This window comes from Eutrema salsugineum, unplaced genomic scaffold (assembly GCF_000478725.1).
Source record: "Eutrema salsugineum unplaced genomic scaffold, Eutsalg1_0 scaffold_2, whole genome shotgun sequence".
Lineage (NCBI taxonomy): Eukaryota > Viridiplantae > Streptophyta > Magnoliopsida > Brassicales > Brassicaceae > Eutrema > Eutrema salsugineum.
In genome coordinates, this window is record NW_006256829.1 from 1994240 (window position 1) to 2016695 (window position 22456).

Consider the following 22456-nt stretch of genomic DNA (forward strand, 5'->3'; position numbering starts at 1 on the left):
ACCTGGCCTTTCCGTGTTGATGTATTGGGCCGTCGATATTGAATTTTTGAAGCTTACCTGGTCAACATGATGTTTTATTTTATAAACGTGTGTGTGTGTGTTTTTTTTTTATCTCAAAGATATTAACATGATACATCTTAAAACGTTATGGATTTGGTTGGATTCTTAATATCTACTTCGTGCATTTAGCTTATTGGCGAATGGTACATATATTAATATAAATTCATGAGTCATGAGTTTGAGTTTCATTATGTCAAAATGGTGTATTGTTGACAATTTTCCTAAACTTGGGACAGATCTTTAAAGTTTTGCAGAAAGAAGAATATATTTTGAATCGGATAAAAATCTCTCACTTAAATTATTACAGAAATTTAGTTGAAGGATTTTAATATTACAAAAATATTTAAAATTTTTTTATCTGATTCAAAACTAGTTGAATGGTTTTTAAGAGTTAAAGAACAACATACTAATATAAGGAAAAAACCATATATAGAAGGAGTGGATATACCATCTAATATGGATACGATGAACAAAGAGATATAACGAAACCAACAACATTGTATGCTTTCTACGTGTAATGATTCACCAATCACCAAGCAGACTTATTGAGATGAAATCCTCATTGTTGTAAACGATCTTAGCGACCTAGCTAGCTACAACATGCCAAACGCTACAATATATTAGGGAATTAAGTTGTCCATAAAGTCTCCAATGATACGAATTAGCTGTTCTGCAGCATCGGAAGATGGATTGTTACTGTAGAAACCATGTTCCTCATTTTCGAATTCAATGTAATCTATTTTTTTCCCTTCCATTTTCTTCAATTTAAATGCATACTCTTTGGCCCTATCTCTCAGGAGTTCTGAGCCCCCGACGATCACCAACATTGGCTCTATGTTAATTGATTCGAGTCCAGGACTCGTCGGCCCAAAAGGGTTAGCCATGGGATGATCCCTTGTTGCACCTTCTGGTAGTGAAAGTCTCCAAAACCTTCAACAAGTTTAAACTTTACTCATTTTAATATCTTTTTATATTAATATATATTGACATGGACTATACCAATATTTACTATACATATGGCTTTATGACAATGGCCATGAACTAGACAGGTCAACCATCTCATTGTTTAAAATATAAATAGAAAAAGAGAAACGATCACTTGGAGAAAAGACTTCAATGATATGTGATCCCAATCATTCCACGTTGATAATCATGAATAAATGTGCACATTCGAATATGCTAAATATTAATTTAAAATGTGAGGCATTGTTTGCATTTGGTTTTATCTATATTGTGTGCAATGGTAGTCAAGACTCAGGAGAATCATAAGCAAAGTTAAGCTGAGATAATAGGAAACGAGGATAATGCATGACGCACTATCTCTCTTCCAAAGATATTGACTACTGTTCTTGATATCTGATTATCTATTTGGTCTATCAGTCACAAATTCAGTGTATTCACAACTTAAAAATGACCTAAAATTTCATGAATTTGCAGCATTACGCAAACGTCTACCAGTTTATAAATGAGCCTATTACTATCATTTTCGAACTATACCAGTTTATAAAATGAGTCTATGACTACAAGAACTTGATAATCGGTAAGTGGACTTTGTAAAGCTCGACATTTTGAAATTTAAACCATATTTAGTTTTGCAAAAAACCAATCATAATATTAAAAATAGCCTGTTTGAAGATTTATTAAAACCTGTTTATAATAATGATAGTAGGTAAAATGTAAATGTCGTTTTATAGAATAAGGGTTTGTAGTTGAATTATTAAATTTGACATAGTTTGCGAACTAATTCTAGATATTTTCCAGAAAAACATCAAAATGGACTAACAATGATTCAAACATGGCTATAACTTCTGATCATATTGAACCAGTCAACTAACTCTAAGTCTGTGTAGTATTCTATACATATTTAGCGAATTTATGTAGATATAACGAATTATGGATTAGCATTTTTGCTGCGAGTTCTTTTAGTAAACCATAATCCAAAAATAAAGAAAAAAAAAACCTGAGTGAGTAATTGCATCATGTTAATTCATGTAGAATCGTTAAATGGTAGGGTCTCTACTTGTTGTCATGACTTTTATCAGGTTTCTTTTATCATTTTTAAAATTCGATTACTTTCCATACAAGATATTTTCTAAGTTGTCGTCCATCTACTGGATGTTTCTTCAAGACCGATTCGTGTAGGCACTGTGATCGGAGACCCATATATTTGAAAAGCCAATGATTTCAGACTAATCAAATAGTGGAATATTAGTAGATTAAGCACATTGAATAATTTTTCTGGCGTAATATCCTAACCAACATATGATGGGCTTATATCATACGTCTTAGCCAGTTAGTTTCATCTTAATTATTATTCTATTTCACGCTGCATTTTAAAAGAGTAATATGTAAAAATGAAAAATATATATATGTATTTTGAATAGATGTTTTGTCTGTTAGACAGTGAATACCTTTCTAAACAAAATAAATGTAAACTCCTTTTCTTTAGAAAGTTTGTGTTTGTTTTTGTGTCATAAAAATTGCTACTCCTTCGAACTAGTTGGCGAATTCGATATATTGTCATATGATTTAATTAATATCCAAACAAATGATCTCTAGGTCGAAGAATTTTTTTTTTCTGTATTCGGATTGAGAAAAAGTGTATTTATGTACATATTCGATATGAACACATGCAATATATATAATATTTGAAATTTTGTTTAGTTTTGACAAAAAGAAAAGAAAAGAAAGACATGTACTATATAAGTCTGTGTATCCATGAAGAGACACAGTGACTCTAGATGTCTCTCTCATGCGACTCGGCAATTCACTCCAACGATTTAATTGGCATTACTCGCATACAAAAAATAAATAATTTAAAGTAACTGAAAACGACATCTATACATATACCCCCTATATATTATAATGATATATATTCTATACATATACCCCCTATATATTATAATGATATATATATATATATATAAGTTAAATAGTTAATAAGCAACGAAGTCATGCATGACTAGCTAGTAATTCAATGAACTTGAAAATATTTTAATGTTTAATGCACAAATAAAACATATTCGGTTCCTCTTAAAGAAAAATTAAAATATAGAAAGTGTTGTGTTAGCTTACTTGTCAAGCAAATCCAAGCTGAGCAAAGCTTCAGACGGGCCGTCCTCGGACTTAGTCCTCTCCTCCCCGCCAAAAAACGGCGCCAAAAGAACGTAACCGCGAACCCGAACCGGACTCAACTCGATCGAACCAGAACCGAACCGGAAAGCAAGGTGATGGGCTATGTTCCCACCTGAAGAATCACCAAAAACGTAAACCCTGCCAAAGTCAACGACCGGTCCACCTTCGAACCAGTGGTCCCCAGCACCGGAAACAGCCTGGTCCCGGACCCACATAAGCGCGGCCTCGGCGTCCTCAAAGGCGGCCGGGAGGCGGTGTTCAGGTGCTAACCGGTAGTCGGGTGCGACCACAAGGGCGTGGAGGGAAGATGCAAGAGTAAGACAGAAGTTGTGAAAATGAGGCCAAGAACGTGAGCCAAAGCAGAAGCCACCGCCGTGGAAGAAGACCACGACGGGGACGGTGGCGACGGTACGGTGAGATTCGGAGGATGATATGGGTTTGTAGAGACGGAGGTGAAGATTGTTGGGCTTGTGAAAGATTAAGTCTTTGAAGAAAACGGTTTTGTGGTTACTGAGTGGGATCTGTTGGGTGATAAGGTCAATGCTCTTGGATCTTAAAACGGTGCCGTTGCTTAGAAGTTGAAGTAAACCCATGCAGTCTTCTGCTACTTGTGGTTCTTCTCCTAGTGACCCCATTTTTTTTTCTGTTGTGTTTTTCCTTCTTATGAATCTTTCTTTTGGATCGTATGTATCCAAAAAATGTCATGTGATTGGAATATATATAGAGGGAAAAGTAACAAAGGGTACTTTTGTAATATAGGTCGTTAAGTCGAGTGTGATATAGAGATTATTATCTCAAAAACTTTAAGATAAGAGGGAGGGAGCCCACGTTTTTTATTGTTTTGCGGCTGTTTCGTCTCATTTCACGAAGTCATTCCTATCGACTTTTCTCCTCTTATGATTTGTCAAAAAAGTTACTACAAAATTTGCAATTGTAAATCTTTGAGAAAATTGTTTTTTGAAAAACGTATCTAATTAATGACAAGAACAAGACGTTATGTTGCACTTACACCACCTTCAAATGATCTTATCTTATTACAAATTGGTGATCTATCATGTAGAACAGATAAAACAAAACGTATTATAACTCAAAAACGAGGGAATGAGCATATTATCTTCTCTTTTTTTTTTCTTGACAACATATGTAGAAACTAGTAGATATGAACATCGCAAGAAGACTAATTTGCTTTTTCTATTTGTTTAATAATTTGTAACTAAACAAATAATGGAAAACCAAAACTACCATCAGTAGAAGTCATACTTACAAATATTTTTGGAATAGATCAACTCCTTTTCTTGCTTTTCGTTTTCAAATTCTTCTAAATCGATATAAAATTGAAGAATCTAGATCAAAAATAACCCCAATGTTTTTGTCTCTGGTGCTTGAAGATACACAGCAGGTCACTCTCCTCTTTACTTAGATAACCACTTGATAACACAATTAAACGCGATATGATGCGATTGTTTACATCAGCTGTTTTGTAATTTAATGAAACTTTGGGTTTTACAAGACCATAGAGAAACAGTATGAGACCAACGATAATGTTACACACATAACTATTAACATCTCTTCCCTCTTATTATTTATTACCCACAAGAGCAAGCAACAACTATTTTGGAGTTTCACTGACCACATATCACCTGAAGAAATACACCAAGGCATTTTTAGAAACACACATGAGGAGGAATCAGCTTTCCCGGATTCATGATATCATTTGGGTCCAACGCCTTCTTGATTCTCTTCATAGTTTGCAGTGCTTCTATTCCCAGTTCCTTCTCCAGATACTTCCATGCCATAACCAAAAACACATTCAAATCACAAATACATATTTATACAAACGTAACACAAGTCATGATAGTAAATAAACGCAAGAGATAGCAACAGAGGGGATGCAGAGCTTTTTTCAGACATGGGAATCTTTTTATTTTTTGCAATAAGAAAGACAAGTCTACGTTTAATCTGTACTCTTAAGGCATGAGTTACCTTCATTTTTCCTGTTCCAACACCGTGCTCTCCAGTACATGTTCCTGATAAATGGAACAAAGTGCATTCTTAGAAATAAGTGACACCATTAGAATCATGGCTCCTAAATCCGGGAACAAGCGTATACACATTATGAAGAACAGAATTAAGGATCACAAGCACAACAGTGGAATCAAGGAAGTAAGAAAGATGCAAAATTTAAAGTAAAACTTAAGTCTAATGCTAGGACGCATTTGTTCGTACAGCTTTAGCAACATATATAACCTATTTGTTGGTCATTTCTACCAAAAGGCTCCAAATCTGTTACAATCTAGTACTTTTGCAAAATACAAAAGAGTGGCAAAGGCATTTACCATTCATGGACAGTGCGCTGTGAACCATGAAGTGGTTCAATCTTTCTGCTTCTCTTCGCTGTTCTTCATTGGTTGGATCAAACATGATACATGTATGAAAGTTTCCATCCCCGGCGTGCGCAATGACGGTACTGAAAGTAGAACAACAATAGTCAGCTTACAGTTAATAGAAAGTTGATGCCGAGTAGTTTCATATTGTTGAACATAGCAACTAAAGATACCACAACAACTGTGATGCATCAAGCTCTTTCTTGGATCTTGATATTAGTTCTGCAAGGTGAGACAGAGGGACACAGACATCCTGTAAAATAAATAGTTACTGATGATTTTTTGATGTTCGACCTTATAAATAAATAATAAAGTAAACAACAAAAAGATTTATGGCACATGGTGAATTTAGGTTCCTAATTGTAGCTGGGAAAGTTCATTTAAAACCAAAGTGTATTTAAAGAAAAACAACATACTGTAATCATTGCTTCATGACCTGGAGCCATTGCATAGCAAGCCCACAGCGCCTCCTTTCTTATCTACATAAAGAGTCAGAGAAAGTAGAGCCTTTGGTAACTTGATCTTATTATAAGCAAACAAAAGAGTCACCAATGCAGAGTATTTTTTTGTTTTTGTTTTGCGTATAGCCTCGTTTTCTACAATTATCCAGAAAATTTTATCTACACATTTGGTAGTATCTCATGACCAGGATAGTCAAGTCAAAAAAAGACGAAAAGCGTCCATTGTCTAATGGATAGGACATAGGTCCTCTAAACCTTTGGTATAGGTTCAAATCCTATATCAAAATAGAACGGCATAAAAAAAACGTAAACACTGGCAAGAACAAATTACAACAAGACCAAGTACATATTTTTGGCTCTTTTCTGTTTCTCATTTTAATTCTATGATGGAAGGGTTGAGATTGGGACCGAGAATTACCTTCCAGAGTTCCTTTTTTGCTTCAGGTTCTTCTGCGAAAACAAAGTCTGATCCATTGTGTTTAGAAGCAATTTCCTGAACAATTCGAGTCTGCTCACGTGCATATGCCTCTAAAAGAGAGGAGGAAAAATAGAAAAATCAAAATGATTAGGACAGTTAAAAGACAATGATTCTCTCTATGTGTCTACTGGCAAGATTGAGCATGAGAATTCTGTGATCAAATATAAAACTGAAGATACAAGATATAAATAGCTTGAAAAACCACTTGGAAAGTACAAGAACTATGATGAGGCATCACCTGTCCCTATGAATTCGAACATCAGAGTTGGAACTTCATTCAATTTTTTCCCGTTTGCCATATTAAGAGCCCTTATTTGAACCTCGTCAAGGAGCTCCACTCTTGACACCTGATGGGGGATTAAGGTACAGCTGAGAAGAGTCTAATAAAACATTTAAATCATATAATTCAAAAACAGAGGTCTAACCTGTATTCCAGACATCATAGTGGCAATCGCCACGTCTGCAGCATCCTTGACCGTAGGAAAATTGCACACTGCCACCTGAAAATATATCATATATAAGTGACAAAAATCTGTTTGCAAAAATTTTAACTTAGATTTGACCTTCAAGGAAGAAAAAAAATCACATAGCAAAGGAGCTTAAATATCTTTCTGCTTGGCAGAAAACTTGAACTAGAACTGAAACATCAAAGAAGGGAAGCCTACTGTAAAGGAAGAATTCAATATACCACTGAATGCTGAGGGATTTTCTGAAGCCGGAGAGTAACCTCAGTTATGACTCCCAAAGTCCCCTCACTCCCAATAATCAAGCGGGTCAAATCATATCTGAGACACCATCCCGATTAGTATCAACCATTAACTCAGAGGCTAGAACTAGTCTGTTTGATGAAAAAATCATTACATGGCACAAAATATTGGACGAAATAAAGTTCAGAAGATGTTCTTCAAAAATGATAAGTACGAAATATACAGAAGTGTTGTTTCAAACTTGCAATTATCAAAGAATATCACATAAGCCAGTCGACCTTATACTATTTTCTTATTGTTTCTGGCTTGTGACATGATAAGTAAGAATCAAACGACAGGAAGCAAACTCTTCAATTTTTATTTGTTGTTTGTCATTTTCCGAGAAAAGAAATGAATAAAGGAATCAAGAAAATAATTGAACACTGAGGACAAACCCTGCAGCACTCTTTCTAGCGCGAGAAGCTGTCTTCACAACATCTCCATTGGGAAGAACCACCTGAGATGAGAATAGCATAAATAATAGAACCGTACGATAAGGCATGATTCAGTGGAAGAAACAACAAACCTTGAGGCTTATAACATTGTCACGCATAGTTCCATACCTACAAGCTAGTAGCAGAATTATCAAAATCAACCGATTAAAGCACCCCCACAATTATCAGAATAATGGGCAAGCAATCAATTGAATAGTAACGTCGCAGAAAATTACCTTACAGCTAAAGAGCCAGAGCAACGTGTAGCACACATGCCTCCTATGGTTGCACCGGGTCCTGCACCAAATATCAAATTGTTGAACTGAACCAAGAAAAGTGGAAACTGAAGTTTGTACTACTTTAACAGTCAATTGAGTACAACGCTAAAGACATTGAATGATGCAGCAACCCCAAAAAAGAAAAACTCCCTTAGCCTAATTGAATTCACAAAAAATAATATCAGTTAATCTAAATCATGTGTTCCAAATATTAAGACAACAGACATTATAACTATGATCTGAGATATATGGTACTATCTGAATGATGTCTAACCTGGATCAAGAGGAAAGAATAGACCGTACTGTTCTAAATGTTCGTTAAGCTCCAGCCAACCAATTCCAGGCTCAACTACAACGTCCATATCCTCCACATGTAATGCTTTCACACTCTACAGTTTGAGAAAAGATTTGAATGAGCAAGAGCGGCATAACTTTACTAACATCTATATGCACACTGTAAGTTTAAATGTAAAAATGATAAAGACAAGTCATGTCAGCAGGAAAATTGATATAAGTCCCGTCATGCCAAACTAAACGAGATAAATCTTTTTTTAATTATCTTCCATTACAAACATAAGCAGGTCCAAACTTAGACTTTGTGAATCTATTTCTTGGAATGAAACACCACATTCTGTTTACTGCATGACACAAAACTGACATGAATTTAACTGAAAATAAAGGACGCCGATGTCAAATAAAAACGATAAGAATACCTTCATTAATGACATGTCAATGCATACACCTCCTTTAGGAGCCAAGGTGTGACCCTCGATCGATGTTGCACCACCATATGGTACAATAGGAACCTAACCAAAGGGTAAATGCTGCCTGAATTAAATTTTTACTCAAGAGCAAGGAGTGGCTTCATCAAAGCCAACAAATCAGGGTAGTAAAAGCAGGAAAGATCAATCCACCAAGAAGCTATATACCCCAAGTAATATAGCATGTTCAACTGAAACGTCTGAGCAGTGAGATCTTCTACAAGTCAAAAACTTACAAACCTTATATTCGTTGCAGGATTTAAGAATCTTGGAGACTTGTTCTTCGGACCTAAACAATATTTTACAAGCAGAACCATTCTCAACAACTGAGTTGAATCTAGATGGCAAAAAAGAAAACAATGCACCAGAGAGAAGTGTGACCTCGGGAAAACAACAACATCAGGAATGTTTACTGACTTGTGAAAACTGTTCTGAGGCTTTCCATGGAAGTACCTCTCATCGTAGTCCGTTGTCAAGTTATCCTTAACACACAAGGAAATAGTCAGGCAGCTGAATTCAGAAACAAAAAGAAACACTGCTACAGATTTAAAAAAAAACATTTCCTAATATTGAAAATGCAGTTTTGCAGAATATTGAAGTTTGTTGATGAATAAGCTCGAAAAATCAGAAATTTCAATTTAGAAATTGCCCAAAAATGAGTAGAGAAAACAAATTCAATTTTTTTGCAGCACCTCGAGGATTATTTTCAATTCGGAAATAAGCTCCTTAGGAACCTCATTGTATTCCCCTTTAACTACAAGTTCAGTGCTATCTTTTCCGCCAATAGTTATATCTCTGCAGGGAAATAGAAACGAGCAATCATATAAATGTGGAGACTTTTGGAGAAGGAAAAAAAACAAACACGAACCTAGCTGATGATTCGCTGATAGAAGGCTGTGACTGGTTCAGGAACGCGAAAGTGGTGGCGGAAGCTGCCATCGCCAACGGGACAAGAGCAGAGCTCGACCACCAATTCCGGCGACCCTTCTTCGTAGAAACTGCGGTCAACTCATCAGCTGTCTTCGCCGTCGACTGTAACTTCCGGCGACAAGGCCGGAGAAAGGCGGAAACAGTTTTGGAGGAGAAACGAGAGCGACCCAACCATGAAGACAAGGCCATGGATGCCAAAATGCGAATAGCTTGCTTCGACCCAGAAAAAGAATAAAAAGAAAAAAAAAAGATTTAATGCAAAACGGCAATGGATAACAAGTAAAACGCATATAACATCGATTGATGTTAATAAGTAGAGCTAGGAGCATTGCTACTATTTTCACTAAATTATGACCAAAACGACAATTTGATAACAAATAAAACGCATGGGAGAAAAAAATAATAATAAAATAATAGTCCACTCGCGAAAAAATCGCGCATGACCGCGTTCTGGCAAAATACAAGCAAAATTGAAAGGGGTTATAACCTCTCGATTTTAGCTCAACGCGCGCAACGCGCTCGAGGTGCGAGTCGGATAATGTCTTTATATTTTCAAGCGCGTGGTATCACGCTCTGCAACATAGAACCAATGATATTATTACACGTACACGAGAGAGAGAAAAGAAATTATTCAAAGCAAATATAATAATCATTCAAAGAACAAAAACTCATTAAGTATTCAAATCTTCGTTGCAGAGCGCGAGAAAGGCGATGAAACCTCTCTGATTTCTCTTCTTCTTCCTCTTTCTCTCTGTGTGTTTCTTAAATACTTTCTCTCACTGTCTTCTCTCCTTGCGCTTACCAGACCCTGAAAACAAATTTCTTAAAATCGAGATAAGATCTGAAAGAGAAGACTGACGAAAAGCTTTGGAGATGGAGGAAGAGCTCAATTGTTTGGGAAAGAGCTTGGGAGGATTCTGCAGTCATCTTCAGAGTAGCTGCGATGCTTTCAATCACTCTCTCCAGCGCCGCCCTATCCCTCTCGGTCTGTTCACTTTTTCCTCTGATTTTGTCATAAACCCTAAATTCAACATCTTCACTGTAAATTCTCGATTTTTTTTTGGCAGATTCGGCTTCATCTACTTTCATCAAGAGCTTGAATCGTAGACTCTCCACCGCTGGTTCAGAGCTGAATTTCCTTGATTCCATGTCTTTCGGTACCGTCTCATTCGAGGAGCTCCTGGGTCACTCTAATCAGATTTACAAAAATAACCAAGAGGATCTTCTCCGACTCCAGGACCGCCTCACTGACTTTGGCTATGTTCCCGGTACCCTTTTAACTTCTCCATCTTCCTTTTTCGATTTGAAGCTGAGATTTGCTCCTAGACTTTTGGTATTTAGAAATTTAATGTAGTGAGCTTCTCTCAGATTTTATATATTTGGACCTAGAAATCGAGATTGATGAAAGTAAAGAGGAAGAGTCTGACTTTGGAGCATTTGAGCATGAGGATTCAAAGCATTCGGATGATGATTTGGAGCCTTATTCATTGCGACGTGCAATCTTTAAAGGGTTTGACGAAGACGATCTGTATCCTTTTTGAACCTTAGTGAGAAACTAGGATTTTCTGGTTGATTAACAAAATCAACCAAACAAAAAGAAAACTGCTTTCTGCATACTGTGAAACAAGGATTGTTGTGCTTTTTAAAATTTACCTTAATGTTTCATAGTCTGGATGATTCACTAGATTTGAAGAACCTTGGGCTTTCAGATGCTTGTCTTGCAACTTTAGCTCTAAAAGGTAAGGCAGCAAGGTTTTTCTCCACTGTTGATAGAATAATATGATTTGATGTAATTTCTTACTCTGATCATGTTCTTAATGTTTCTTACTTTTCCAACGATTTCCAGCTAACGATAATGTTAAGGATCCTAACACGTCTATGGAAGAATCAGTGAAGTAGGTTTGATGCGTTAGAAAGATATAAATCCTTGTGTGTTTCTTCTTAGTCGTATATCAGCAATATTTCCTATGATATAGGGGCAAACCATTTGACGCAAGTGCTTTACCTGCTTCAAAGGCGTCAATGCTTTCCAATGGTTATTTATTTCTAACGCTTTACTAGTGTGATTTGATTGTCGGTGAATTTCATCAGTTTCTGGTACATGATGCTAGACTTTGTTACATGCAGAAGATGAGTATGCGACACTAGAGATGGATAGAACTTCAGGGCCTACGATAACATTGATAAAGGAAGAATATGAAAGTCTTCCTTCTTACATGAAGGCTCTAGCATCGTGGGAGGTATATAGATTATCCAAATTCTCGTATTACAGTATATCAAATGTTCATCTTCGTAATTAACATTTAAGAAGACGTCTTAGCAGCATATTAAGAACTGAACCTAATAAAACCGATTCTAACATTATAGTCTCTCGCAGAAACTAGATCTGAATCCATATATAACAATCTCTATGCCCAAAAGATTGAATGATTTGTAATTTAACCGCTGATAGGTTCCCTTACTAATTTCTCTCTTTATGTTTCCAGGATCTGCTCAGTGCCGTGCAGAAATTTAACTCAGTCCTCGGTAGCAAGAAAGAAAAAAACGGATGTTACTACTTCCGTGCAGACGAAATCTCGACTCTAGGCCTTGGTACGTTCATATTTTATAGTTTCAAACAAACAAAAAAACACGCGTTGCATAGACAATGATGATGATGATGATGGTTATATCGCAGGCCATAAGGAGAAAGCGTACACGGTACTGCTAACGCGGATGAAAAGACTTCTAGTTGAGACAACGGACGGTCTTGTATCCTATAGAGTTGCATAGAGCATAGAGTAATCCATGAGATCCTTTGTCTTACAAGCATTAAACTCGACATGTCTTGTCTCCTGCAACTCTCGTGACTTGATACCATTGGGTGGTATTGTGAAACGGAAAACGTTTTCATCTGATTTCGGCAAAGCAAACAACAATAATAATAACGATTGGAAATCCAAAAGCTATACAATCGCCAGTCAAAAAGATCTTTCTTAACAAACCCACCAAATCTCTAAAATTACAAATGTTTCGGTATTCTATAAACTCTGAAAGCCAACCGCGCTCCCGAATCCAAGCGACGGACTTTCCGTTTTTTTTTTCTTGATGTTTTCAAAATAAAAATTGCATGTGCCAATAGTCTTCACACATTCCATATATTAACACAAAAGTATTGAAAGCACGAGAGAAAGAAATAAAAATAAATATAAAAATAAAAACACACTATCAATGCGCAACCCAAAAACCCTATCAGACCAAATTCTCTACAAGATCCTACGGTCGATCATCACACCTCACACTCTCGGCTCTCTTTCCCTCCTTTATTAGATCGCCTTGGTCCAACTGTTGCGGCCACAATGTCCTGATGACTATTGTGTTTTTTTTCTTTTGGCTAATTGTATATTTTCACGGGCTTCTCATAAGTGTGTCGATTCTACAAAGACAACGCAACCAAAACAAAAATTAACAAAAGAGAGACTATGGTTACACCTTGATCCTAGTTATCAAGAAAATGTTACCTGGTTAGCAGCATAAGCCCTTTTAGGAGTAGTATCAGTGTGCTCCAACCCGAGATACTGCTCAAAAGCACCGTAGATCTCTCTTCTCTGTTTACCATTTTCATAACAAAGATAAACAAAATTTAGATCTCAGATTATTATTACCACGAGAGCCTTTTCTAGAAAATCAGAGGACAAGTAAACACCTGGAAGCGATTATAAACAACATCTGAGTCCTGCAAGTACTCCGGACGCCCCATTGACATAAACGCAAATTTCCACTACATAATGAACGAAAATAATAAGAATTGTACCAGTTCCGCCAAAATTACATATTATCTATTAACGCCTTCCATTCTTTTTAATTACTCAGTCGTGCATACCTTGGCAAAGTCCTCATCAGATACATGAAGCTTCTTTTGGATACGGTTCTTTATTTCTTCAAGAGTTTCACCTTCATGGATTACCAAGAAGAAAGGCTCCCCAAAGTTTTGCACTTGCTGAGGAACAAACAAACATGATAATGATTAAGACACTTTGCCACGAGCCCCACTTCTAGACGCTACAACTCGTATAACCGTTAAACAAATAACAAAAGCTTGATAGCTGATTCATTACCTGATTTGGTCCAGTCTCCTTAGCAAAGTGGTACACAAGAATTAAACGATCATTTGGACCAATATTCTTCTCTTCTTCCGGAATCTGAGATTTAGGAAGACATAAAGTCAGCATATCCACGGAATAACTATCAACATCTTCAAGTTAATGGAAGGTACAGTCAAGTAATATACCTCCTCAGCTCGTAAGGTCCAGTACTGGTCATTTATATTCTCAATTCTTTCAGTTAATGGGAAAATCTGCAAGGCATACCAGTACCATGAATTAATGTTCATTACAATTTCAAGGTTGCATGAATTTCATCAGGAGATATACTCGAGAAGCCATCATCTTAGGATCATGAAATCATTGACTACAATGTAAAAGATAGGAAGCTATTTGTTACCTTGTAGATCTTGTGGTAAAACACCTCAAGTAATCTCAATTCTGCATCTGGGTGCGAAAGCTCCACCTGTATCAGGCATAACCTTAGATTAACTTGCATAACATCGGAGGTGTATTTGTATGGAAAAATCCATTTCAAATCCAAATCCCCAAAAATAAAATTTCATCAGCAAAAACATGGAAGTCAGCAATAGATGCATCCTATAATCCGGATGTCTTCAATTTCAGTGGATTGTTCATTTTAAAGTAGTTCTCACAGTCATAATATAGACAAGCCAGAGATCAATTAAAAGGAAGAAAACACCTACACCAGAAACTAAACCAGCCATTTAACATAGAAACTTCAACTGAATCGACTCACCTTTGTTTTAAGTTCATTTATAACATCTCCGACTGTGCTTTGTTTAGGCAATCTGATATTGTGGATAACCACCTGTACAATAATGGTTGAAAGTCTTGAAACTTAATCCAATATAAACTCCGAATCAAAAATAAAAGTTTACACATACTTCTTCCTTTGTGGCATGATGGAAAGCAACTTTTAAGGTTTTAAGACCTTGTAATTCTGGAAGAGGAATGTCCAGAACTTCATAATACAAAATGTCAGACGTCTGAAAAAGAAAAAAATCAATCCAATAAGCAAACATGCATTTTATAGTAAGAAGAAACAATAAAGTTCACTCAAGTTCACGTCAATTACCTGATTGTAGTGAACTAACATATCTGACAAATGGTCTACTCCACGGTATTTGATAGGCTGAGGCTTGGGTTGCTGGGAATAGCAATTATGAGATGTAAGCCTAAGTTTGGATGGATCGTCAAGACCACGCTCCTGGGCCACTCTTTCAACGACATCGTCATAAGTGTGCAACTTTGACCTAAGAAATATTTTAAAAAAAATTATGATTTCCTCAAAAAAACAGCTAAAACATATTAGTCCACAGATGTACTTACAACTCCAGAACAAATTCATCTTCTTTAGGTCTTTCCAGGGCACGAAACCGGACCAGCTACAAAATCACAAACCGCAAAAGTTAAATCGCCAACCGAATCATTCCAGCCAGAAACATTTTAGAGAACATTCGCAAAATTTGCTATGAAGACAAGAATGCTCAGAATAAGAAATGCTAGCATACCAGCACAATAGAAAGAGTTAGTGGGATATCAGCATACATTTTGCTCTGTTCAATAAAAATATTGGGAACTTGTGGTACAAAATATAATCTGACAAGTGAATTTTAGAGCTGCTGCTTGAGACCACTCTACCAAGCCAGCCTAAATCATTAAACCCTTATTTGCCACTAGAAAGAAGGCTCATCATTTGAGAGCTATACTTAGCCAAGCTATACCACCCTTGACTTTAGAAAAGCTTAGTCGAATTATACCTGTCGATTCTGGACATATTCAAGAAACGAAGGCACAGCTGGATAGCGGCATTCATTCTCTTTGTTAATAAGAGGTTTCTGAAAGCAAATGATATCTCCATCCTCAATCTGTAGGCAAAAAACCCAATGTCATAAAAGAGACACGAGACTGAAAGATTCCAGTAGATACGAGTGAAAAATTACTTGACACAATCTGAATGAAGTTTTCTTATCCAGGTGTTCGCACATAACACAAGGCTCAAACTTGATTTCCTGTAAATAAGTCCCAAAAACCGTTAAATAACATCATAAACCATAAGCATGATGCAAAACAGGCACCAAAGGGGAAGCAAACCTCAAAAAGTTCTATTTCTTCATCGGGAGCAAAGCCAGCCATTTCGTTCAGTTTTCCAGTTATATCCATAGGCTTACTGGAACTTTTCACCATCAGTCTGCCAACATACCTGTTAGCACAAGAGAATAAATTAAGACAAAAAGAAAATAAAACGGTTAGAACTTTTCTGATCACAAAGCAAAAGGAAAGAAAGATCTCATTTTTATAGAATGATTGTTACTGAATTGTGGTAGATCACAAAGAGAATAAAGAGAATGTGGAAAACAATATTACCTTAACTCTGGCTTCTCGGGGTCATAAAGCTTAAAGAAAAGAAGAATATCTTCTTTTGATTTTTCAGGAGGAGGAATAGGACGTTCATCCTGAATTATGCAAGAATTAGTAACAAAATATTAGCTCATCTTCCCTGTTGATCAATTAGCCTCTATTAATCTTTCAATGATAAGGCTTCAACAATTCATATTTGCAACCAGGAGTTCTTACCAGAAGCTCTACTTCCAAAAACAGCTTAAGTTCTGCAGTGTTTGCCTTGTTAGATGCTTCTCTTATTTGTCCAACCTAGAAAACCCATTTTCCAAGTTAAAAACATTCGTACATGATGCACATAAATCAACGGACTCTTACATAATTCCTACGTCATAAAAATGAAGTTTCCCGCACGCAAATTCATTTCAAAGCAAACAAAGGAACCTATGCTCGGCTGAAATTCTAACGGGATAATAAACATTTGAAAACGAAAAATCAGATAATTAGATGAAAAGATTATAACATCGGAATAAAAAGGTAGCGAGAATGATCAGATTTTCTAATAGTTGGAGTATTACTTGGCTCTAAACTCAAATATCCAGGAAAAAGAAAAAAAGAGGCTAACTAAGAAGGATAACTACCGGTTGTAATTCCTCCTGGGGCGTAAGGGGGCGATTGGGACGATAAGTATGGTTTTGTCGCTTTGCCCAAATCCAGAACCTCTGTAACTGAACAGGTACACCAAATTCTTTGGCCACCTCCTCCTATATCATCACAAGATTGGTCGTCAGGGATTGCAAATGTTTAATTAACAGGTCCATAACGAACTTTCCAGTTAGTAGCAATTTGAAAATTCTCATGAAATCCAGATCAACTGTTTTTCGTCTTCAAGGTAGAATCAAGTTACCAGAAAGACCGTTTTCACATATTCCTTGATTTCCTTCAATAGATCAATTTTCTTTCTTTTTTGGAAAACAAAAACAAACGATACTTAGGTAAGTACCTTAAATTGTTGAAATGGTGTCTGTTTCTGGATCCGGAAACTACGAACTTTGTCATGATCAACTAGATCAAAATATATATCCTTCCCAATTTGTTCCTTGAGGTCTTGATCTCTTGCAACCTTTCACGTTAATAAAGATTTTATTAGTATTAACAGTGTCAAAACTACACTCTAAAACAGCTAAAAAAAATTATATGGCCCAATTAGATGAGAATAACAAACCTTAATTATCGTAAACAGGTGAGCTTGTGCCTTGTATCTTCTTTTATCTTCCTTTTCTTCTTGTTCTTTCTTCAGCCTCACCTGTCAAAATGTAATGAACTGATCAGGTTAAACCAAGACGCGCATTACTGGGAAAATGCCTGAAAATATTTTACCCTTAAATGTTCAGCAATGTCTTTCTCATCAACGTTGCAGATTATTTTATCTTTGTCACTTTCCCGGATATATACAAGCATGTACGCATTCGAGTACTTTGTGAATTTGAAAGGAGGGTTATTGAAACCAGGATTAGTCTGTGGTAGCTGACAAGACACAAGAAGAATATGTCAGGCAAGAGGAATTAGGCTTGGTGTGCAAAACATCTAAAATGTAGCAAGAAAATGCAAACCTCCTCTTCACCACCATATTGCTCCTCCAATGCCCTTTTCAAATCTTCCTTGGTTACTCGTTCATCATCAAATTTATACCTGAAAAGTAAAAGCTCAAATTAGTTAATGAGAAGAAGAAGAAAAAGGTATAGGACGAATGCACGGACAAAATATGTTATAATAGCATCTGAAACCAGTATCAGATGAGATGTGGGGCGCTGGTCTTGCACCATGTCACATGCAAGATATCAATACATCATAGGCAGTTCCAGTTTTCATATTGATGTGTTGATAATCATAATAACAGATTTCGTCATGTACTAAACCTCCAACATTTATTAAAGAGCACTACTCTCAAGGTCATAACGGGAAAGCGAAAACAAAAAGGAAAAAAAAAAGAAGCTCAGAGTATGATCGAAATCCCAACATTTTTATTCTTTTTTTGGGTCGAAATCCAAACATTTTGCTTATTCAACCTATTTTCCATAGTACTCAAACAGATCTTTTAAGTGGCACCTTTAGGAACAGGTAAAAAAATGTACTAGTGGATAGAAAAACAAAAGTCAACTATATACCAAGTATCATAAAACATGATTTAGACAAATTGCTCAAAAGTGTGACCTTCTGAATACCAGTAGCATAAGATTACTAATTTACTTTTCAGATTCAACTACTTTGTAGCTTCGAAAATATGAAGCGTGTTCCAGCACAAAAAACCATGGATGTTATTTCAATAGTAGAAAGATGCATACCACTGATCTGAGAGCGTAGGCCTTATAAAAGCGTAATAGTGCCCACCATGTACTCCTCCACTATGAACTAAGACACTGCAGACAAAAGAGCTAGTAGGTCAAGCAGGAAAATATAGCATCAACCAAATGAAATGACAACCTTTTTATGTCTTTTACTCTCATAAAATGCTAATTAGATGTACATGATAAGCTACATAAAGCATATTCCTCGAGAAGACCAAGCAGATAATCAATAGAAACTAAATCATGAGATGATATACCGTTTTATTATCAACGGATGTATTTTACAGAGAATCTAATCTATGAATGCAAGCACATCCAGAATCTACTACATCTGAATGGCAAGATATAAGAAATACCTGTGAAGTGTGTAAAGGTTGCGGACACTCCGGTCAGCATCAGGGGATAAGTACTTTCCATTCTCTCTATCAAGATCCAGTTGAAGAGGAAATTCATACCGATCATTTATCTATCAATAAAAGCTACATCAGCATTCACAGATCAGGTCACAACCACATGTTCACTTCCTAGGCACATGCGACTTCAAATACTAACCTTCACCATAGTGTCCCTCATAAAGTCATATTCAAACCTCTTGAGCTGGAGCTGAAGAACCGGTGGAAAGTCGATGAAAAGAACACCTTTTTTTGCATCCTGAAACAATAGACATGTGGTTCCTCCCAAATAAGACTAGATAACGGGACTACATTTTTAATAATAACAGTTAGGTCGGTGGTATTGTCTCAGATGACGATACTAGTTGATAAATAAGTTTTCACAAGATCTCCTAGTAAAGATTGCTTCATAAAACTCTGGGTTTATGAACTATCCACACCATTTAATATGGAATAGAAAGAGTGAGTATGACAAACCTGTAAACCTTGTCCTTCTGCATGATATTTGTTGTCTCCTTCAAGGCGTTCAACTTCAACATACTTGTCAAAAGAAGCATAAACATCCTTGCAGCCTTTAACATCCAGCTGAAGGTCTGCCATAAGATAAGAACATGACAAATTGACAAAAAGAGTTGGTGATGGAATAGGACAAGAGAGTGAAATTGTATAAAACTATACCATAAAATGATTCTTTCCGTGTAGATTTATAATCAACATTTATGCACTCAATATAGTTCATATGGTGACCCTCAAATAGCCGTTGTATCGTTCCTTCCACAACAGTTCCCTATAGAGAAAAGAATAAAAAACTCAAAACAAGAAAAACCAACTGAGAAGGAAATCATGGCCTAACAGCAGGAAAAAAAAAACTACCTTCATTTTGTCCTCAAGTTTTTCGCAGAGAACTCGATTGAGTTCTTGGACATCATGTTGCATGAAAGAGTCATATGTATCCCAACCAAACGACTTTGTCAGCTCTTTTGTCGCAACACTAGTGTCGTTATATTGGAGCTTGTAAAACAAACTTTGGAGAGCCAAAGGTATACTTGCTGTGGGCGCATCATTCTCAGTTGTCGGCATGTGGTATACAGCCTACAAGCAACAAGCAAAATCAGTTGTCTTGGTTTAGTATTCAATGAGAACCCGTAGGAAAAAAAAAGACAAACAATAGATCTAACCTTTCTGAAGTAAGGTATGTGGTATAGTGTCTGTAGGAGAGAGTTCATGTAACAAGTTGCACCTTGGTTCTTGAGACCAACAAAACCAGTCTCTTTTTTAGAGTCGTATGACCAGTAATCAAGAACCTTACGTACAGCGACTTCAGCTTCAACGAACACAGTATCATTCACTAAATATCCTCTACTAGGATCATAGAGTTCGCTGAGAGGCATGAATGATGTAAATCCCCAATCACTTTCTCTTGCATTGAATTGATGTTGCGTTTCTGCACCACAAATGGGAATCATAATGTCAGTGAAAACTGTATCACCAAAGGTTAATTACAGCTACATTATGAGAATTCCAAGTTCACCAGTAACCAGGTATATATTTCAGTCAGATAGGGAAGAATAAAAGGGTGCATGGCAGGACTATTTACTTTTCACTCTGAGCGATCAGGCAAAGCTTAAGATAGCAATAATATGATTATATTCAAATATGTACAACAAGTGATCCCCTTCTTCCAGCCCAGCATTCGAACTTTCGCAAATCATAATTTTCATGGGCGTAGGCTTTATATGCCCATGCATGACGCAGAATCCGAAGGTTTATCTATATATCATTAATAAATGACAGGTACCTTTTCTAATGGTATATCTGGTGTGGATTTGATTGACAACAGCCAGACTGAACTGAGCATATCTGCTCCAACCGTACGGCAAACTCGCAGCATCAGAAACATCCAAGTACATGGACAAATGGTCGACATTGTTCCCTTTCGGGAAGATCAATATGCGCCTGCACAAGCAAATCCAAATGGTGTCAACCAATCAAAATGCACAAACAATGGCAACAAGAAATTACACTACTGCTAGATATACCCTATTACCATTTGTAACCTCCAACGACAAATACATCGGAGTAATGCTTCCTGGTGTTTTGCCTAGAGAAGTTTGGGATAGTCCACGTGAATTTCAGAGTGGGAGGATCCTCAGCTGGCTGGTTCTCCACGGTACTCGCAGGAGTCTCAGGTTGGGTGACTACAAAACGCATCAAACATCTTAGTGGAACATAAACAGCAATGACAAAACCCTAACAACTGTAAACCATCAATCCGGTTCTTTAGCACACTACACACAACCTCTATCTGATCCATTCCATCCAATCAGAACCACAAGGACACGAGAAATTTTAGCAGCGGATCAAATTGACTCAAACCAAAAAAGTCTTTACCTTCCATGGGCTGAGTAGGGCCGTCGACCAAATCTGAATGTGGCACGAGCATCTCCTCATCCTCTTGCTGCTGCGAAATACGAACAGACAGCCATGAATGAAAAAAAAAATAAGACTTCTGACCCCAAAAAAAAACCCTAATCTCGCTCTACGATGATCAGAACAAACAAAAAAAATAGAAACTACAATCACTAAACTAAAACACCGGAAACAAAAATCGCAGCACCAGCAAGACGATTCAACCGCTTCAAATTCAAATCAAATCCAAAGAAAAAACCGAAGGGATCAGCTAAAGAAACAATCAGAAGCAGATTCAGGGCGAATATAGAAGGAGCCAGGAAGGGAACATCAAATAAGCTAGAGACAGAGAGAATGATGAATCGGAGATTACATCAACCGGAGGCGGGGTCATCATAGTCATTGGCCGGAGAAGAATTGACGGTGGGGGATCGAGAGACCGAGAAACAGAGAAAAAATCAAAGAGAAGGGGAAAAAAGAGAAGGCAAAGTGACTAGGGAGAAATACAATCGCTCATTCCTACTCTTTCTCGGCTTCGATATGGATTATTCTGATATTTTCGAAAAATTAAGGGGGCTTTTCTGTAAATTAGCACGCTCCGTACTCAGATTTATATTTTCTCCGAGGTTGGGTCCTTCCTAACGAGACAGACCAATGAGAAAGCGACACGTAAAAGCCTTAGGACGCTGCTGCTGTCATACAAAGCTCTCGACGTGGCTGCTTGGAAGATTAGATTTTCACCTGACGTCGTGGGAGTTCAAATTTGCGCTTTTTTTTTCCTGAGATCCTCTTTTTTTTTTTTTTTTTTTGTAGGGATTCTTTCATTTTGGTCTAAAATTTCATAAAAGATGATTGTTCTGATTATTTGTACTTATTACTTTCAATTTCAATTTAGAATGCTTTTTGTCATAAAATTAAAACGAACTAACAGAAAAAAAAAAAGAGTTATGAAGCACTAAACAAACAAGTAGTTTTTCATTTCGTTACTGGATTACCAAAACGACCTCATGGAAATAGTAAGAAAAAACAAGAGTAAACAAAAAAATCAATTAGTAGCAGTGTTTGTCAATTTTTGGTCTTTTTGACAAGATTACAAAAGTTCAATGCTTATCTCTTCTCTAAATTGGGCCTTGTTTAAACACTGGGCTTTGCGAGAAAGCTATAACTTTTTCTATTAAAAATTGCATTTTTGTC

General features: G+C 36.6%; 4 protein-coding genes across 6 annotated transcripts; 1 reads left to right on the forward strand and 3 right to left on the reverse strand.

Moving 5' to 3' along the window:
* Window positions 1-472: 472 nt before the first annotated feature.
* Window positions 473-3878, reverse strand: LOC18017205 (probable carboxylesterase 15). The gene is made up of 2 exons (XM_006399066.2): window positions 3136-3878; window positions 473-990 (listed from the first exon to the last, which is right to left on the reverse strand). Exons 1-2 carry the CDS (start codon window positions 3828-3830, stop codon window positions 681-683), a joined length of 1005 nt encoding a protein of 334 aa, XP_006399129.1. The 5' UTR covers window positions 3831-3878; the 3' UTR covers window positions 473-680.
* A 757-nt stretch (window positions 3879-4635) lies between these two features.
* LOC18017206 (D-lactate dehydrogenase [cytochrome], mitochondrial) lies at window positions 4636-9909 on the reverse strand. The gene is made up of 18 exons (XM_006399067.2): window positions 9606-9909; window positions 9430-9532; window positions 9119-9219; window positions 8978-9026; window positions 8690-8782; window positions 8251-8365; window positions 7935-7995; window positions 7791-7827; window positions 7660-7721; window positions 7207-7303; window positions 6944-7018; window positions 6757-6865; window positions 6459-6568; window positions 5996-6058; window positions 5753-5832; window positions 5532-5662; window positions 5179-5222; window positions 4636-4979 (listed from the first exon to the last, which is right to left on the reverse strand). The coding sequence occupies exons 1-18, from the start codon at window positions 9854-9856 to the stop codon at window positions 4860-4862; spliced, it is 1701 nt and encodes a 566-aa protein (XP_006399130.1). The 5' UTR covers window positions 9857-9909; the 3' UTR covers window positions 4636-4859.
* Window positions 9910-10355: 446 nt separating this feature from the next.
* Window positions 10356-12514, forward strand: LOC18017207. 2 transcript variants are annotated; one of them, XM_024156656.1, is made up of 9 exons: window positions 10356-10652; window positions 10735-10935; window positions 11036-11195; window positions 11336-11406; window positions 11514-11562; window positions 11644-11702; window positions 11795-11907; window positions 12154-12259; window positions 12345-12514. In XM_024156656.1, the coding sequence occupies exons 1-9, from the start codon at window positions 10541-10543 to the stop codon at window positions 12437-12439; spliced, it is 966 nt and encodes a 321-aa protein (XP_024012424.1). In that variant the 5' UTR covers window positions 10356-10540; the 3' UTR covers window positions 12440-12514. The 2 variants fall into 2 exon arrangements, with proteins under 2 accessions (XP_024012424.1, XP_006399131.1); XM_006399068.2 differs by having other exon boundaries at window positions 11057-11195.
* Window positions 12515-12629: 115 nt separating this feature from the next.
* On the reverse strand, window positions 12630-21786 carry LOC18017208 (ubiquitin carboxyl-terminal hydrolase 12). 2 transcript variants are annotated; one of them, XM_006399071.2, is made up of 32 exons: window positions 21636-21786; window positions 21245-21314; window positions 20901-21051; window positions 20652-20809; window positions 20032-20297; window positions 19727-19945; window positions 19532-19640; window positions 19331-19446; window positions 19014-19112; window positions 18818-18927; window positions 18459-18533; window positions 17727-17805; window positions 17494-17640; window positions 17339-17419; window positions 17117-17236; window positions 16755-16877; window positions 16351-16425; window positions 16141-16229; window positions 15868-15976; window positions 15717-15785; window positions 15534-15641; window positions 15103-15158; window positions 14849-15026; window positions 14658-14759; window positions 14510-14581; window positions 14150-14215; window positions 13938-14003; window positions 13765-13848; window positions 13530-13646; window positions 13353-13427; window positions 13168-13254; window positions 12630-13082 (listed from the first exon to the last, which is right to left on the reverse strand). In XM_006399071.2, the coding sequence occupies exons 1-32, from the start codon at window positions 21663-21665 to the stop codon at window positions 13041-13043; spliced, it is 3348 nt and encodes a 1115-aa protein (XP_006399134.1). In that variant the 5' UTR covers window positions 21666-21786; the 3' UTR covers window positions 12630-13040. The 2 variants fall into 2 exon arrangements, with proteins under 2 accessions (XP_006399134.1, XP_006399133.1); XM_006399070.2 differs by having other exon boundaries at window positions 12758-13082; window positions 21245-21311; window positions 21636-21765.
* Window positions 21787-22456: the final 670 nt, after the last annotated feature.

Bases quoted from the DNA above. Each gene is read 5' to 3' on its own strand.
- LOC18017205 (XM_006399066.2), bottom strand. From the start codon at position 3,830: ATGGGGTCACTAGGAGAAGAACCACAAGTAGCAGAAGACTGCATGGGT. The intron at 991-3,135 runs GTAAGCTAACAC...AACTTGTTGAAG, and splicing joins AGCTTGGATTTGCTTGACAA to GTTTTGGAGACTTTCACTAC.
- LOC18017206 (XM_006399067.2), bottom strand. From the start codon at position 9,856: ATGGCCTTGTCTTCATGGTTGGGTCGCTCTCGTTTCTCCTCCAAAACT. The intron at 7,722-7,790 runs GTTTGTTGTTTC...TTCTCATCTCAG, and splicing joins ACAATGTTATAAGCCTCAAG to GTGGTTCTTCCCAATGGAGA. The intron at 6,569-6,756 runs GTGATGCCTCAT...CCTCTCTTTTAG, and splicing joins GTTCGAATTCATAGGGACAG to AGGCATATGCACGTGAGCAG.
- LOC18017207 (XM_024156656.1), top strand. From the start codon at position 10,541: ATGGAGGAAGAGCTCAATTGTTTGGGAAAGAGCTTGGGAGGATTCTGC. The intron at 11,196-11,335 runs GTATCCTTTTTG...AATGTTTCATAG, and splicing joins GGGTTTGACGAAGACGATCT to TCTGGATGATTCACTAGATT. The intron at 11,908-12,153 runs GTATATAGATTA...TTATGTTTCCAG, and splicing joins AGGCTCTAGCATCGTGGGAG to GATCTGCTCAGTGCCGTGCA.
- LOC18017208 (XM_006399071.2), bottom strand. From the start codon at position 21,665: ATGACTATGATGACCCCGCCTCCGGTTGAT. The intron at 21,315-21,635 runs GTAATCTCCGAT...CGTATTTCGCAG, and splicing joins TGACCCCGCCTCCGGTTGAT to CAGCAAGAGGATGAGGAGAT. The intron at 21,052-21,244 runs GTAAAGACTTTT...TGCGTTTTGTAG, and splicing joins CCCTACTCAGCCCATGGAAG to TCACCCAACCTGAGACTCCT.